This window comes from Ascidiella aspersa, chromosome 6 (assembly GCF_963924565.1).
Source record: "Ascidiella aspersa chromosome 6, kaAscAspe10.2, whole genome shotgun sequence".
NCBI classification, from domain to species: Eukaryota; Metazoa; Chordata; class Ascidiacea; order Phlebobranchia; family Ascidiidae; genus Ascidiella; species Ascidiella aspersa.
The window spans coordinates 15,656,341-15,671,967 of record NC_139452.1 but is presented as its reverse complement, the minus strand read 5'-3'; the positions used below and the strand labels follow the sequence as shown (position 1 = coordinate 15,671,967).

The window sequence follows — 15,627 nt, the reverse complement described above, 5'->3', positions numbered from 1 at the left end:
GATCGGGGACAGTCCGTCTGACATCGGCTGTTTTCGTGTTGACGTTTGGACGCCTTAATTTGAATGGCGCCGCTGTTTAGGCACCGTATTGTTTGCCCCTGTTTGGGTTTGGTGGGGGTAATGGTTGTGGTTACCAGTGTTTTTTTAAGGTGTTTTAGACTTGAAACACTTGCGGTCTCTTAAAACTACTTAGCGGTCACCAAAACCAAACCTTAAACAAAAACCCGGGTTACAGTTAAAACTATTGTTTGTGTAGAAGGTTGTATAGTCCTGATTGTGACCATTTTAGGTCTCATTCCGAGTGACTTTGGAAAACATGATTGAACTAAGTTCGGTCAACTGGTATGAGTTCAACAATAATGCGTTCTTGCTATGGGACACTGATCAATAGTTGATTACTTTTTATCTTGCTGGTTAGTTTTGGATTAAATGTGAATAGCTCAAAGTGCTCAAAGACAGAAAAAGCAATAAACCTTAGGCCGGCTACATGTCCGGTAGCTGGCAAAAGCCCGGTAGCTAAATACAACAGAACCAACGCGAAAAAAATGTTCCGAAGTTCTCACTGCGCGGTATCGTCAGATAATTTTCTAAAAAAAAACAAGAATCAACTGAAGGAACACCACAAGCTTTTATTCGGCAGTGTGTGTGTGCACTACACTCAAGTTTTCATGAGTTTGGCCAAGCGCGCGGACAAAATTATATAATTCACTTATAAATAACACAAAAAAGAAATTCAAAACGAGCATTGGCGCCTATCACAGCCCCTAAAAGCGAAAAAAATTAAATATTTACATACTAGGATCGCGACCGAAGTATTAAATGAACCTAGTATGTACGAAATGATACAACGTGGTAAAACAAGTTTAAAAAAACGCGAAGGTGAACTGAAATACGATACACTTGTGTATGCTTAAAATGAAATCACAGGGAACATACCGTCAAGTTCATTAAATTCTGCAGTTCAGAAAACGTCTCTCGTCTTATTGTTTTACTGCAGATATATAACGGTTAACCAAACGTCTCATTCGACAAACTACCTTCAAGCTAAATCGTTTACCTTTGCCTTTACGAAGTGCGTGCTATATATATTACAGTTGTGTATTGTTGTGAGCACAATAGAAAGTATAAAAAGGTAAAACGAATTGGAACCCTTTTTTCATAAAAATGCAGAATAAATACCCTTATTAAATACTATTGAGCGACTTCGTTGCATATTACATTGTCGTTTAGCGCATGTAACAAAGTTCTACATTTGTTTAGACAAAATTGTTACTTGAAGCAAATGGCACCCGTATCAACATCGTTCACAGTTAAAGCAAACGAAACACAAGTAATGTCTATCATTGGAAGTTTGGCGCAAAACACAGTCTGTAACGCTGTAAAAATAGTACAGAACGATATATTTTTTATGCCTTTTACGAGTTACACGGAACAAGTGCAAGTGATTGTACAAAAAGTTAGAACACTATTATATACGCATCTAAATACATACGTATACGTGCGACCCTTGTTTTTATGAATGTTTTCGTTTTTAGTTATAATTTCAGCGATTAACGGTGACGAAATATATAGCGACGTGTGTACACTTAAAATGTATGGCGATGTGCATCAAAGCAGTAGTGGCCCCAGTGCATTGTACCAATTTTATTAAAAAAAAACGGCTACTTGTACATCGAAGAAGTTTGATGACACCATATTTCCACCAAATTATTTACAAATTCAGCTATGACAACAGAAGTAATTTTTGTTATAAAGTATTTGATATGTGTCAACTGGGGATGGAACAGTGACGTCTTCAAGGGGCCTATAACATCCCAAAGTCGCCACATTTGATCGGCGAAAATACAAGTTGATAGTTTATGGTGATATATAACAGGTAAAGACACAACGATTTGTATGGGAAAAGCTTTGTTCGACGAAGTGTGCGCTTTCATTTGTGAAAAATGCACTTATTTTGAACAAAGAAAAAATAAGAAAAACAGTTCTGCTTCACTAAGTGTAACTTTAAAAACATATACCCACCAGATTTGTGTGGAGCAACGACTTATTTAGTTTGTTAAAAACTATAAATGGTCGTTCTAACAAGTTTGATTTTGAATATGCAGATTTACCTTATACGATAAGCCTGCAATATTTTAGGTTTTACTTTAAATAGAACTCAAATTGTAACACCGAAATGGGTACAATTGACCTGAAATATAATTTTATCGACTGTAATACAGCACTGGCTCTTTTTCAACAGACTAATCGCCCGGCGAAATGTGGCACCTGTGTGCAGAGAGTACAGAGCTGGAATTTCTTCCGCATGTCTGTGATAGTGCTAGAACGCTGTTGAATTAAGAAGAGGAGGTAGCGTTGAGTTGACAGCTTGTAGTTCGAAACAAGTGCCGTTGTGCAGCCACGTAGGACAATTGTCAAACACGTCGAAGGCGATACTGCCGAAAACGTGCACCGAAAACATTGCGATACATATTCCGACCAGGTTCATCATTGCGCCGGCTTTTACCTTTAGAAGCAAACACATAATTAAACTTCAATGATGCAACACTTTCTTGTTTAGTTTTGTTTTTCCGGCGGAACTTGTTATCATATAGGGTAGGCCTGGTATGCAAAGAGTGGTAAAATTGTCTGTTCAAGTACCTAATATGACATTTGATTTTTGATGCATAATAAAGTATACGTTTACAATGATAAGAACCTTTTATCATGATAAGCAAAAAATAGTACGACTTTTGTAAAAATACCTCTAAATATCACCAAAGACGATTTACGACGAACTAAGTCTTAAAGGAAACATACAATTTATTACTGAGTTACACAATACTTAAGGGCGACAATGTGAAAATGCACGTACCATGTCCATCATAGACAAATGTCCGTAGGAATACGCGATCGCATTAGGCGGTGTTGATACTGGAAGCATGAAGGCATAGGAAGTAATCACAGTCGAGGGTAGCATGAGGTATAACGGATTAACTCCCAGCACTTCGCCCTAAGTTCAGAAAGTTTAGGTAGTTGTAAAATTTGCTCTACGAATAATTATACTTGCCATTTTAAAATTTTAATAAACTTCTACAACAATACTGACATTCATTCCTTCAAATTTACTTACCAATTCCGCCAGAATAGGTAAAAAGACAGTCGCCGTGGCAGTATTGCTCGTGCATTGGGTGAGCGCGCATACTACCAGGCAGCAAATAAAATTGGCCAGTACTGGATTAACAGCTTTTAGTGGTGTCATTTGTAGGCCGATCCAGGCTGAAAGTCCTGATTCCTGTCAAGAAAGAAAAATGATACCGATGGGTATTACTATTTCTGGCTTAATGTTATGATTAAATCCGAAACTCCACTTAAAAATGCTTCCAAAATTAAGTGCTGTGCTGATGTTTAAATCTAAATTAAAGTAACTTTCAGCCAATATTTTAGAGGGATTAAAGGATTCCTTAGAAGTGCAAACATGATTTATTAAACTGTAGCAGTGCTACGCTTCTCTTTTATACTCTAATTGGATTAAACTATTAATGTGAAACTTCCCGAACCTTAGCACCTAGAGCCATGGCGAAGCTCCCCCCAAGTAATAGGATGACGTTCCACGCCATTTTTGTATGTACAACCTTCCACGTTAAAAGTGCTGGAACTGGACCGGTTGGAGTGTCATCTAAAATAAAAGTTGTATTCCGGGTTTACGAAATTCAAATTTCCCGAGTATTTACCTTTCTTGTTAAGAGATTAGCTTTATGGGTAAAAACGCTCTCGTCAATAACTATGCTTCATAGTTTTATGTATTTTAAAATTATGTTTTAAAAGAAAACACAAATACACACCTTCAGCTGCCTTGCAACAAAAGAAGTTCGGTCGTCGGGATGGAAAAACAAACAGAATAAATGTAATCAACATTGCAACTGATGCGTCAGTCACGTATCTATAAAAACACAATGACGTTGTGAGTCATAATAAAATGTTTGCTCAAATCAAGAGCGAAAAACACCGCGTTGTAAAAATAGATTCATTGATTTATGTGATAAAGCATAGTCATCGAACTTTGCATCGGCACTCTCAAGATGATAACGTTATACAAAACAAACATTCAATCGAGTTTAGTCACGATACTTTGTATTAGAGGCGTTGCCTAGGTAAAAAGGGGGTGTGTCGGTTACTCCCCTTTTGGATTGAATACAGGTAAAAGGTCACAAAAGCAACATTAACGTTATTTTCTGGTGTATTACGCGCCTCTCGATTCTTTAGTATTTGAATGCTCAAATAGCTTACAGCTTTTAGTGTGGTTTCACGATGCCACAATTTATTATAATATGTTACATTTATTTATGTTGTGGCTCACCCTTTTTTGAAAATTGACAGCGATCCCCAACCTGGCATAAAACCTGGATCTCTGCTTAGCCACAAAAGCGCCAAAAGAACAAACCAAAAGAGGACTGCAATCTCAGCGAAACTGCAAATTAAAAAAAAAAGGTTAATTGATACTTACTTGTAATATGTTTAAAAGTATGTTCGCGTAGTGTTCAATGTGAACACCGGCGACAGATTTACTTTTTTGAAAAGTACAAAAAACAACATTTTTTTCTCATTTTGTTGGTAGTAATATATACGTCAATACAATACTTGAAAATGTTGCTTAAGGTAAGATTATAACCTTTATATATTGAATTGCAATTTCATGGCTATATTTTTCAACAAACATAGGCACTTGACAAACACAAATACCAAAACACGTTTCGTTATGTTGCGTACGTAGAAAAACATTTTAGTGAAAAACTTTCGTTTTAAAAATGTATATTAGGTAAATACAGTAGAACAACATATAGGTTTATTTTTTACATTGGCCAAGAAAATTAACCAGCGACTTTATCTTTCCCTAGCGCATCGAGCAACTTAGGTTTAATCCATGATCCAATTAGCCGCAAACCGGTTTAAAACGTATACGAACCTCATTGGCCCGAGATCTGAGTATTGCCGTTTGATTGCTCGTTCCGCGACTAGCTCCTCTTCTGATTTTCTGCTATTTCTCGTAAAGCAAGGAAAAATTTCTTTCCATCTGCAACAATATTTGTCATACATGATATGGATATATTTGTAATATGTGGAAAAGTAATAAAACAATCTAAGATTCCAGTCAAATGTATTGTATCCAGTTGTATAACTCAACATAAAACAAGTGTACACAAAAAATGTTTTTTAACTAAACGAAATAAAATATAAAATAAAAATGTTCCTATTACAAAAATAGGGCCCCAATTATACAATTACTAAGTTATACAGGAACCAGAATGAAAACTTATTATAAACTAATGGAAGAAGTGTACATTTCATACTTGATATCTAAGAAGAGGTACTGAAGCCACAGCCACGCAATAGCCAGGTAAATCACCATTCCGGGAAAGGCAAAACAGACCCACGATCCAAAGTCGATCTCAGGGGCAGCCGGATAAGTCCTGCATACCAAACAGATGTTAAACCATATATGACCTGGGTCAACAACATGACGTTTAAGGCTTGGGTAATTAAACGGTTTATGCTTTGTGTTTTACCACATGGCGCGTATTACCCTCCTACTAACAATTTACTTTAAAACAGAAATTTAAAAACATTATAAATTAAAAAAAATCTAGAGTGCTACTAAAATTATTTACGTTTTAAACTGGCCAGCCATGATAAGGTTGGGTCCTGTTCCGGTCAACGTTGCCGTCCCACCGATATTTGCAGAATAGCACACGCATATTGTCAGGGCTTTGGCAAGTCTCTTGTTTCTGTTTTCCCTCTCAATTCGTTGATTGAATGTGTCGGGTTTAAATTCCTAAAAAGCAATTCTGTTTAGTAGTGATATGATGCTTATTTAGCGAAGAGTCATGTTGCAATGCATTTTCAAGTTCTTTTAAACACATGTAAAACTACGTTTAGAGCTTGTTTAGTTTATTTTCTAGAACACTACAACAGTTCAGTACAAAGCAACAACAAACCTCTTGTGGATTAATGAGCATTGATGTGGAGGCAACTGGGTCATCATCACCGGGTAATGCCTTCAAATTACGAAAAAAACGAATATGTAAATACCTAAGAGTAGGGATGTTCAAAGTAGAATACCAAGGTATTCTAGAATAATAGGTTTCGAATCTAGAATAACGAATCCAGAATATCGAATCCTAGTATAATTTTATTAAATTATTTAACCTCAATTTTGTTTGGGGAAGGGATTTTTTGCTAACATGTGTACATTATAATAAAAAAAATCTCCCATGTGTTAAACATTCTTAACAACTGTCATTTGAAGCAATTCTGTAAACTGTAATATGTCCACTGCCCAAGTTGTTGCCAAAACTTATATTTTTGCCAATAGTAAGTACAATGCAGCACCGAACACAGAGCTCTTTAGCAATTCGGCCCTGTTTTTAAAGCATTGTTGGGTTTTTGTGCTTCTTTTTTTGACTAAAATGATCTATTATGCAGTCAAATAATGTACTGCAAAGAATAAGTTACTATTGACATAACGAATACTTGACAATTACGCTGTGCATTACTGTATAACCTTTCTGAATATTGGCCTAAAGTTGACCTTAAGTAACCCTATAGCGCATTTGGTCGACATCCAGCACCTCTTACAACGTAATGTTACGTTTGCAACTTAACGCATTTAGGGAAATTGGGAACTCCCCACCTGAAATTACACGTTAGTCGCTCGCCCAATGATGCTTGATTGACACCTAATTATTAGACGAACGAGACGCGGTAATTGGTCGCCCGAAAAAACGCTGACACTGCACTACCAGGTTACATTTAAAGCAATCCCTCTAAATTGGTCGCCGCAGCGACAGGCCAACTTACCACACGCGTTTGTACAATTAGGCGCGACAATCCGCGTTAAAACATTAAATTATATCGGTTCCAATTACCCGAAATAAGCGGCAGAATTGGATTCGAATCTCATCTGGATTCGAATCCAAGGATTCGATATTCTACTTTGAACATCCCTACCTAAGAGTCTGTTTTTTATTATATTATTTGACATATGACTTATATGATTAAGTATATATATTATTTTATGATAACCAAAATAATTTATTTGTAGGATACTTACAAGTATATTGCGGCTTTCCTCTGTCGGGCTACAAATACAGGATTATAGTTATCAGCTATACGAAGAGTAAATAAAATTACAAAAAGTCAAAAAAAACTTTATCAATAAGTTGATGAGCTCAATATTTTTATAGCGACGAGATTGTACAATTTACTATAGAGCAGTGGTTCTCGACCCTTTTATCTTACGGACCGGTAAAATTTCAAAACAAATTTTGCGGACCGGACGACCGGTGGACCTTCAAAAATCAAAATCAACCCAAAATGCAAATATGACAAAAGTCTGCAACTTGAAAGCAAAGAAATGGAAACGTGTTATACGTGGTTCTATTAAAGTTTTTCACATACAAATCGTCCTAAAATTTAAGACTTAAACAAGCTGTAGCCTGCTAAACAGTTGGGCACAACGCTTGTAGCATTGTGACGTACGATAAAGTCCAAAGTAGACCATTAACTCTATGTTACGTCACAATGTTGCATATTGCGAAGCTGGCGAAGTTTCAAATTTGATGGACAAGCCTTCAGCATCTTGCATTTTGTAGTTCAGATTTATGATTGTAATATATTTGGCGGACCGGCACCGGTCCGCGGACCGGCGGTTGAGAATCACTGCGATAGAGTGTAATGCTTGTTTGGTGTCTTGTATGTTGATTTTGTTAAGGTAAAAAATATATATACTGTTTAATGGCAGTAGCCTATATATTATTCTAACACACCAAATGTGTCAATACAAAGCATGTTATTAATTAAAAATGGGTAAAAACAGGTTTAGGATCAAATTTCATATTCATGGTCCTTTATTTGTAATCCAAACAATTGTCAAAAAATATCACGATTTCGGTGGGCCATCATTGTTTTTTTTGCCTTTGTGTGAATTATCTCACCTAGAGCCTGCGGATCCATTGCCATTTTTCTCTCCCAGAATAGAGGTGTAGTAGCCACCATTTACACTTGCAGTTGGTGAGCGATTGAGTTTTTTATGTTCGGGAGTGGTGTGATCCACATCAGTACGATTGTTTCCTAGACACAAAATTTTCGTTTTTATTATCTATATTGAGTTATTAACGTAACGTAAATTTCGCCAAGTGGTAAATTACTTAACTTCGCACATTGTCGTAAATTGAAATGTTAAATCAAGTCAAATTAACTTTTTGGAAGTAACTTTTTGGACGGTTAGAAATAATTAAAAAAAGTATTTTAATATTGGACTTGCGTTACTTGCTTGCAACCTTGCACAAAACGTCAAACAGATATTAAAAAAAAACATAAAATAAACTTTGGTGCATAGGCGTAGCCAGGGGGGGGGGCCTGAGGGGCCATGCCCCCCCCCCAAATTTATAAATATTTTACTCTTAATAATTTGTTTTTTAGCATTTGTGAGTAGTATCACAACAATCGATCACAGGCATGCCAAACCTTCAATTGTTACGTCACAAACGATGTAGTTTATATAACGTTTGCTATACAGTGATGTAGTTTTACTACTTAGACAGTTTTTGCTCTTTCACTGTTTTTTTAGTATTGCGTTAACACTCAGTCAGTTGCTGCTCGAAATGGTTTGCTAGCATTGTTATATGTGTTCGTTACGGCAGTTAATACAATTACAAATGCTAAACAAAAAAATCCAACATTTTGGCCCTCCCCAAAATTTTCGGCTGGCTACGCCACTGCTTGGGTGACTCTTGCTCATATAGTAGGCTACAGACCGAGTATTGTGCGAATACAAAACATAAACACCGAAATATCTACATAAGACAAAGGAGATACACCCCCAAACAAAGGCCGAAACGTTTCGGATAGCATGCTATTTGACCTGCCAGACAGACGTACATTCTATAAGTAGTCCGCGCCTGGGCCAAATGTTTTGGATTCTGTTTCATAGAACAAAGCGCCACGTTGGTAAAGGCGCTTGGCATGTGGTGCTCCACCTGCATGTCACGCGTCCAGTACATGCTTTGCGCTCCACGTGCTACGCTCAAGTGTTTTTTTAACAACCAACTATTGCCACAATAAGCAACACGATTGTTTTTTATGATTCTTAACACACTTTGAGCAGAGTACCTGTACGCGGTTAGTTTGTTGCAACGCACGGCGAAGCGGTTTCATGTGAAAAAGATAGGCTTTTATTTCGTAGTTTGGTCGGAAAGGGGAATCTGGAACCTTGGGACAAAGTGGCAAGGGGGTCACATATATTGTTATTTTTTGTAAATAAACTAAACTCCAATTCAAATTTCCTGGGTTAATTTCGACGAAGACACATGATAAACAAGTTAATTTAGGTTTACTTCTTCAAGTTTTGCCGGGTTTGGGCTCTTATGAAAAAGGTCCTTACAATTCCCTTTTTTATTGCAACTATTAGAACAGTATATGAATGTTACTAGGGATATTTTCTATTCGAAAACCTACAGTTTAGCGTTGTTATAATCACTTAACTTGACTTGACTTAAGTCATTTGGACAAATGACTTGGGTTAAAATAAATTGTTTTAATTAAGCAATTATTTGTAAAATTGCGTTATTTATCCCAATATTTTTATGCACATAAAATAATTTGCTTGTAATATGTTGCTTTTATGTTATTTTTTACTTGAGTTGCTTCTAATAATCGGAGGAGTTTGCCGGATTTCATAATTTAAAGTTTTATTTTTTTGACAAGGGCTGGACTTGGAGTTGACTTGCTCTAACTATGACTTGACTTGGGCAACCGATGACTTGGACTGGAACTTGACTTGTTATTTATTCAAAAATACTTCACTTGGACTTAAGTTATTTTACGAATGACTTGACTGGGACTTAAGTCATTTCCAAATGACTTGTTTACAACACTGCAGTTTAGTAACAATAGGTAGCCTAGTTTTTATTGGTATAAATTGTTCAAATACGAAGCAAAACATTTAAGACATTGAAAAACAATTCAAATACAGAAGGATTTATCGTTATAAAATGTATGCAAGTTGTGTTAGTGTAAACCCACATCGTTGTCAAAAAACGTGCATCCTTTCGATTTAGATTGCGACTACAACCTCATGCGAATCGTGTTTACGTTATAGAAACTGCACTGCAACATTTGTCGAGAGAAACTGTGATCGTTGACTTTCGGCATACAACAATATTGATTGAGGTATATTCAAATATAGTGTGAAGTTAACATACGCCTTTGTGTGTGTGTGTGTGTTTCTGCTTACACCCCTTTGGATGGCAAAGCCTAGAGGTCGAGGAAGGGGGTAATTGGTACACATTTTATATGTAAGGGGGGAATAAAAAGGCACTTAGAACTTTAAATAGTAAACTTTTAGGAGCTATTTTTGAATCAAGGAACTTTGATAATAATGTATTTTAAACATAGCCTACAAGCGTTTCATTTTCAAAAATCGAAAACTGTTCTTAAAATACCTTTGCGATAAAAATGGCCATAGAGGCCAAGGAACTCGGGTAGTTTTTCCATTTCAGATTGATTGGTTAACCTTACCTTCATAGTCTTTTCCGGTTATGGGTTTTTCATTTATTTCCTCCAGGCTGGTTTCAGATTTTTGCGTTTTCTGTAGGTGATAACAAAACGTGCTCTAATTTTTACTCCAAACAGCTGGCCTAGTTTGGTTCTGGTAGTAGTGACTTGGTTATAGATTCAAAAAGTTCACCATAAAACTTAAAAGTGGGTAAAACAATAAATTTATGTATTTCATACGTAGGTCAGTTTTTACTGGTTATTTTATTTTAAATTTGAGAGGGAAACAAGATTTTCCATTTAATAAATATTGGCATAGCAAAATCACATACTGTGTTATCTGCCGTCAATTCCAAAAGTACAGCTTGCGCAATTGGAATCATCATAGCCGTTGTTGCCACATTACTGATCCACATGGACAAAAAGGCTGTTGTTGTCATAAAGCCAAACAGAAGCCTACAAAAATAACAAATGCTTTCATTATATGGTTTAAATCTGGACGCGTAATGCATAAATTGTGTATTGGGAATATAATACATATGGCAGGGTTTTGACCAGTGCACGGTAAGTCGGTGGACCACACTGTGCTTAAACCGAGCTAAAGGTTGTTGTAGACAAATAAGTAAAACCATTCACGTAAAAGTGGGTGTGTCGGGGGCGTTACGTGACGAGCCACCGTATAAGTACAGGAAATCGATAATGATCACGTGAACAACATCACCCGAGGGCTGCCTTTTAATGATAATCCAAGGACGACTTGTGTCTCCAAAACAGGAAGACCATAATATTTGACTAATGATTACCGGGAATTGTGTATCCGGCTAGCGTGCTTAAAATTATTTTACATAACTCCGGACATTAAACTAGTTCACTAGCTATTTCATACTGGCCTTAAGCGTACCGGTTTTACTAGTTGTACGCCTACTACAGTTGGCAGAACCGCAAATTAAGGACGTTAAAAGATCCGCCCCTTGAGTGAGCCAATGGAAGGCTTGAAGCATTCGCCGAAATAACCGGTTTACAAATATATTTTATCGGACGTTTAAGGCGATGACTAAGAGCAGCAAACAGGCTACGTGCACACTTACCCGGCCACCTTAGGACTTATCGCGAATGCACGTTTTGTCCTAGCTAAATCTTATGTTAAACTCTTATCCGTTAAAAGGCACACTAAGCCATGACGTCGCAGAATACCAACGCTATGTTGACATTCTTTACTACAGTAGACATAATCGTGAGTAAACAAAGGCGCCGGCAGCGTTTTTTCGTTCTCCAAGTGGAATATTCCCATCTGTGTTACGTCAGACTGACGCACATGTTGTAAAGCGAATAACGGAGGGAACTTATCGATCGCATAGTAGATCGCTGTAATATAAGAAACATTTCAACGGTCCGCAAACAGAGAAAAGAGAAGGTGATAAAAGGCTTTCGTAAGGGAAAGGGTGTTCAGTACAAAGAGAAAAAAATCTAGTAAGTTATATAGTAACTTTCATAGAGTACCCAATATAAAACTCAATGATATGTCACAATTTAATTTACATTTCTAACTATAGAACTCTCCACAATCAAACATTGGCGAACCGTTTGCTTTCATTCTATTTCGATATTAGCGTTGATCAAAATACCCTAATCGCCCTTCAAACGCCCTTTCGACCGTCTACATTCTCAGACGTTCTGTGTCGTTCTCGCAATAGTGCCCTGATTGGTTAAAAAATGGGGCATTACCAAGGCGGAACATGAAACACATTTTATGTCAAACGAAACACCATAACAATGGAAAGATGGCAACACCCATTATCGTTGTAGGCTGCCAAACAAATAAGACCGAAAGTCAATGACTGTGCGGATTTATCTAAAACATTTTTAGTAGTCAGCTGCCTCGCGGTCACAATTGTTGTTATACTGTGATTGGGGAACACTGATCACACCTTTCAGTTTGGTACAAGTTTAAACGAAAGTGCGTGTGTTAAAAAGCGTCGTTCGTTGGAATTAGTGGCTGGCAATTCTTATCACAGCTTTCTGGGAAATTTAACAGTTTACCGCAGATTAAAACCAATTCACCTGCTTTATCTAAATTGACACTATAAACCCAAAGCAACGTAAGGCGTAACGTATATGTATAGTTGTATACCTATTTCTAAACCTATCATATGTCACCAATGTATATCACAATAGAGGCGTTTACCCTTATCCATTCAGTGACCCATGACGGTTAGTGTGTAGGTCACTTTACGCTTGACAATACGTGTAGTGTATTTTATTTCAGAACTAATTAATATGTCTGATATATCGCAGTGAAGCTTTTTTATAGTTTCCCTACGAATTTTTTGTCGGTAACTAATAATTTCTAATGCCAATTTAGAAAGATCCTCGTCTTCTTTCAAGTTTAAATTAGCAAACATTCAAATTAATGGAAACTGGAACGGGAAATCGCATACCACCCCTAGATGCGGAAATGTGTGTGTTGCCGTGCAACATAACGTGGCGGTTGGATTTTTGTTCGACACTTATATTTCATAACTAATGTTACCAAAGGTTTTGCTAAAATGTAAATACCGTGTAGAATCAAGTACTTTTGCCCAAAATAACTAGTTGCGCTGTTGTTACACAAGAACGATATCTTTAAGATTTGCTCTGATATCACTATAATGTCAGGCTAACTACAAACGGCCAAGTTACAAGTACAAATGAGCATGACATTTATAAAAAATAAATATTTTTGAACGGTGTTTAATTCGAAACTGGGATCATTATTATTTAAGAAATAAATATAGCTTTTTCCTTAAACGCTTTTAAGAACTAGCTGTGACAAATGGTATAGCTAAAGACGCATGCCTCACAGGACATATGTTATCATTATCAACAATACAATAGTTTGGTGTGAAGGCTGATTTTTAACTGAGAAACTTACCATCTTGGCTTCGCCCCAACAAATGTCAATACTTTGAGGGCGATTCGTTTATGTAAATTCCACTGCTCCACAGCAACTGCGACCGCCAGTCCTCCCAGAAAGAGAACATTGACATCTTTAAGGTATTGTACGCTTGTCTAAGCACAAAACAAATTTAGCAAGCCAAGAAATTTGAAAGACAAAAATGATGGTGTTAAATAAAAAAACACTTTACTTCTTTGGCTTTCACTACTCCAAGAAAAGGGTAAAGTACCAGGGGCAAAAGGGCTGTGACTGCCAATGGTACAACTTCACTTATCCAATAAGTCGCCATCAACAGAATCGTGTAGGCACACGCCATTTGCTGCACATAAAAAAAACATTTTTAAATAACACATTATCCCGTTTTAATGGTTAGGTTTGCCTACCAGTTCCAAATCTTTCGGTGGAAATAGAAGAAGGGGCAGAAGAAAAATTGGAGCAAATATTAACACTAGCGTCCGTCGAAACTTTTTTAATTCGCGCCATGTCGACATACTTAACAAAGTATTAGCACTGATAAGAAAAGCTACAACCAGAAAATCAGTAAGACAGTCGTGGTTACGAAATATACGTTCAAGATATTAGCAAAGTTGTCTATTGTCTTTGACTGATTCAAGGACTAATGTAGCTTTAGGCTACTACTGAAGGCATCAAGGTGCCTGTCACAACACTTCACAGCTATTTCCAATCTGTAACTAACAGCAGCTGTCAGCTCCTAGCGTCAGACATCATCGCGTCGCCACACTAGACCTAATAAAAACAGTTGCCTGTCGCATAACAAACTGCCATTTACACCAAAACCGATTCGGTTAAACCTTGTCAAACTAACTTACATTACTAAGCGACTAATAGCTATGCACTAAAATGCTTTAAGCATCGCCACGTGAACCTAAACGCGAATGGCTGCTCGCTTTGCTGCTCATCGATTTTTTCCCCTTTCCGCTCTATCGCTACTTTTGTGAACCATATACCGTGGTCCGTAATAGTACGCAAAGCGACAAAAGGGAATTTCTCCACACCTACGAACGTGCGTTGCAGTAAGACGTGGATATTCGGCTTCGCAACGACGCTAAGTCGCTCACACAAAGCCTTTTACGTAGCTAATAAGTTGTTCACAGTTTGCCCAGAGGCACTAAAACTGGAATTTATTTTGACGCGCGAAACGTACGCCAAAGACGAGCTTTGTCGCAACGTAAAAGGCATTGAAATTGGGCAATTACTGAATTACTGTGTTTTTTGAATTACTGTGTTTTTTTTTTTTGAGAACATTCACCGACCTTGCAAAACATGGACGTATTACTTGGGACAAACGACCGATTTTTGAATACTATACCCGCGTTTGATTTGCAATTACTTTTCTACAGTTTCTTCTTAAATTCTTCAAGCACTACCGAAAAACTAGGCAATGATTTATGAAACAGAAACCCTTGGAAGTTATAAAAAGTCAACAAAAAAGTTATCAATTGAATGGGTGGGCCTCTTAGTTGCCTAGTGACCTGGCCTTTTAAATATATAACTTTACACTTGATTTTGGAATGACTCATTGGCTTTCAGCAGCAGCAGTAATTGATTGATGATGGCAGCACAAAGAAGCGATATCAGCAAACTTTTCAGTAGGGATGTTGGGTGGTGCGTTCAAAGGCCTACAACAACTTTGTAGAGCATAATCATCAATTATTAAAACACAACATGTTCGCACAATTCGTTAGCAGTTTATGGGAAGATGTTGTTCAACAATAAAAAATATATTTGGTTTGCGAAGAAAGCACTAAACAACGCTAAACTTAAACGTAAAACGAACACCAAACCCATACACAAATAAGCAGCTTTGATATTCGTTCTACGTAAATTACAACCTCCAGACATAATGCTCCGAACGTTGATTTGTAACGGACGATGACAGCTCTTTATGTAATTATAGGGACATCAAAAAGACCGAAAATGGAATAACGTGTAGGTTGGAACAAACAAAATTCGGAATAAGACGGAAATATACGACTGGTAGTTGGAATAAGACATAGACCGTCAGAATTGGACCCAAATCGCCTAAACAATATTTGAACAATCCCTTACTCATACCCCCCAAAACCACAGCCATAATTACATCACTAACTTAACCAATAATACCAACCCTAACCAAAATTCTACCACCATATACCCGT

At 37.0% G+C, this 15,627-nt stretch overlaps 1 protein-coding gene across 1 annotated transcript; it reads right to left on the bottom strand.

The window, feature by feature from the left end:
- Window positions 1-609: 609 nt before the first annotated feature.
- LOC146140435 (Na(+)/citrate cotransporter-like) lies at window positions 610-14,348 on the bottom strand. Its single transcript, XM_083391584.1, has 17 exons — window positions 13,852-14,348; window positions 13,659-13,787; window positions 13,445-13,581; window positions 10,866-10,989; window positions 10,558-10,627; window positions 7,974-8,109; window positions 7,091-7,118; window positions 5,976-6,035; window positions 5,649-5,812; window positions 5,331-5,450; window positions 4,946-5,053; window positions 4,340-4,450; window positions 3,825-3,922; window positions 3,540-3,658; window positions 3,113-3,274; window positions 2,855-2,992; window positions 610-2,506 (listed from the first exon to the last, which is right to left on the bottom strand). Exons 1-17 carry the CDS (start codon window positions 13,957-13,959, stop codon window positions 2,321-2,323), a joined length of 1,998 nt encoding a protein of 665 aa, XP_083247710.1. The 5' UTR covers window positions 13,960-14,348; the 3' UTR covers window positions 610-2,320.
- Window positions 14,349-15,627: the final 1,279 nt, after the last annotated feature.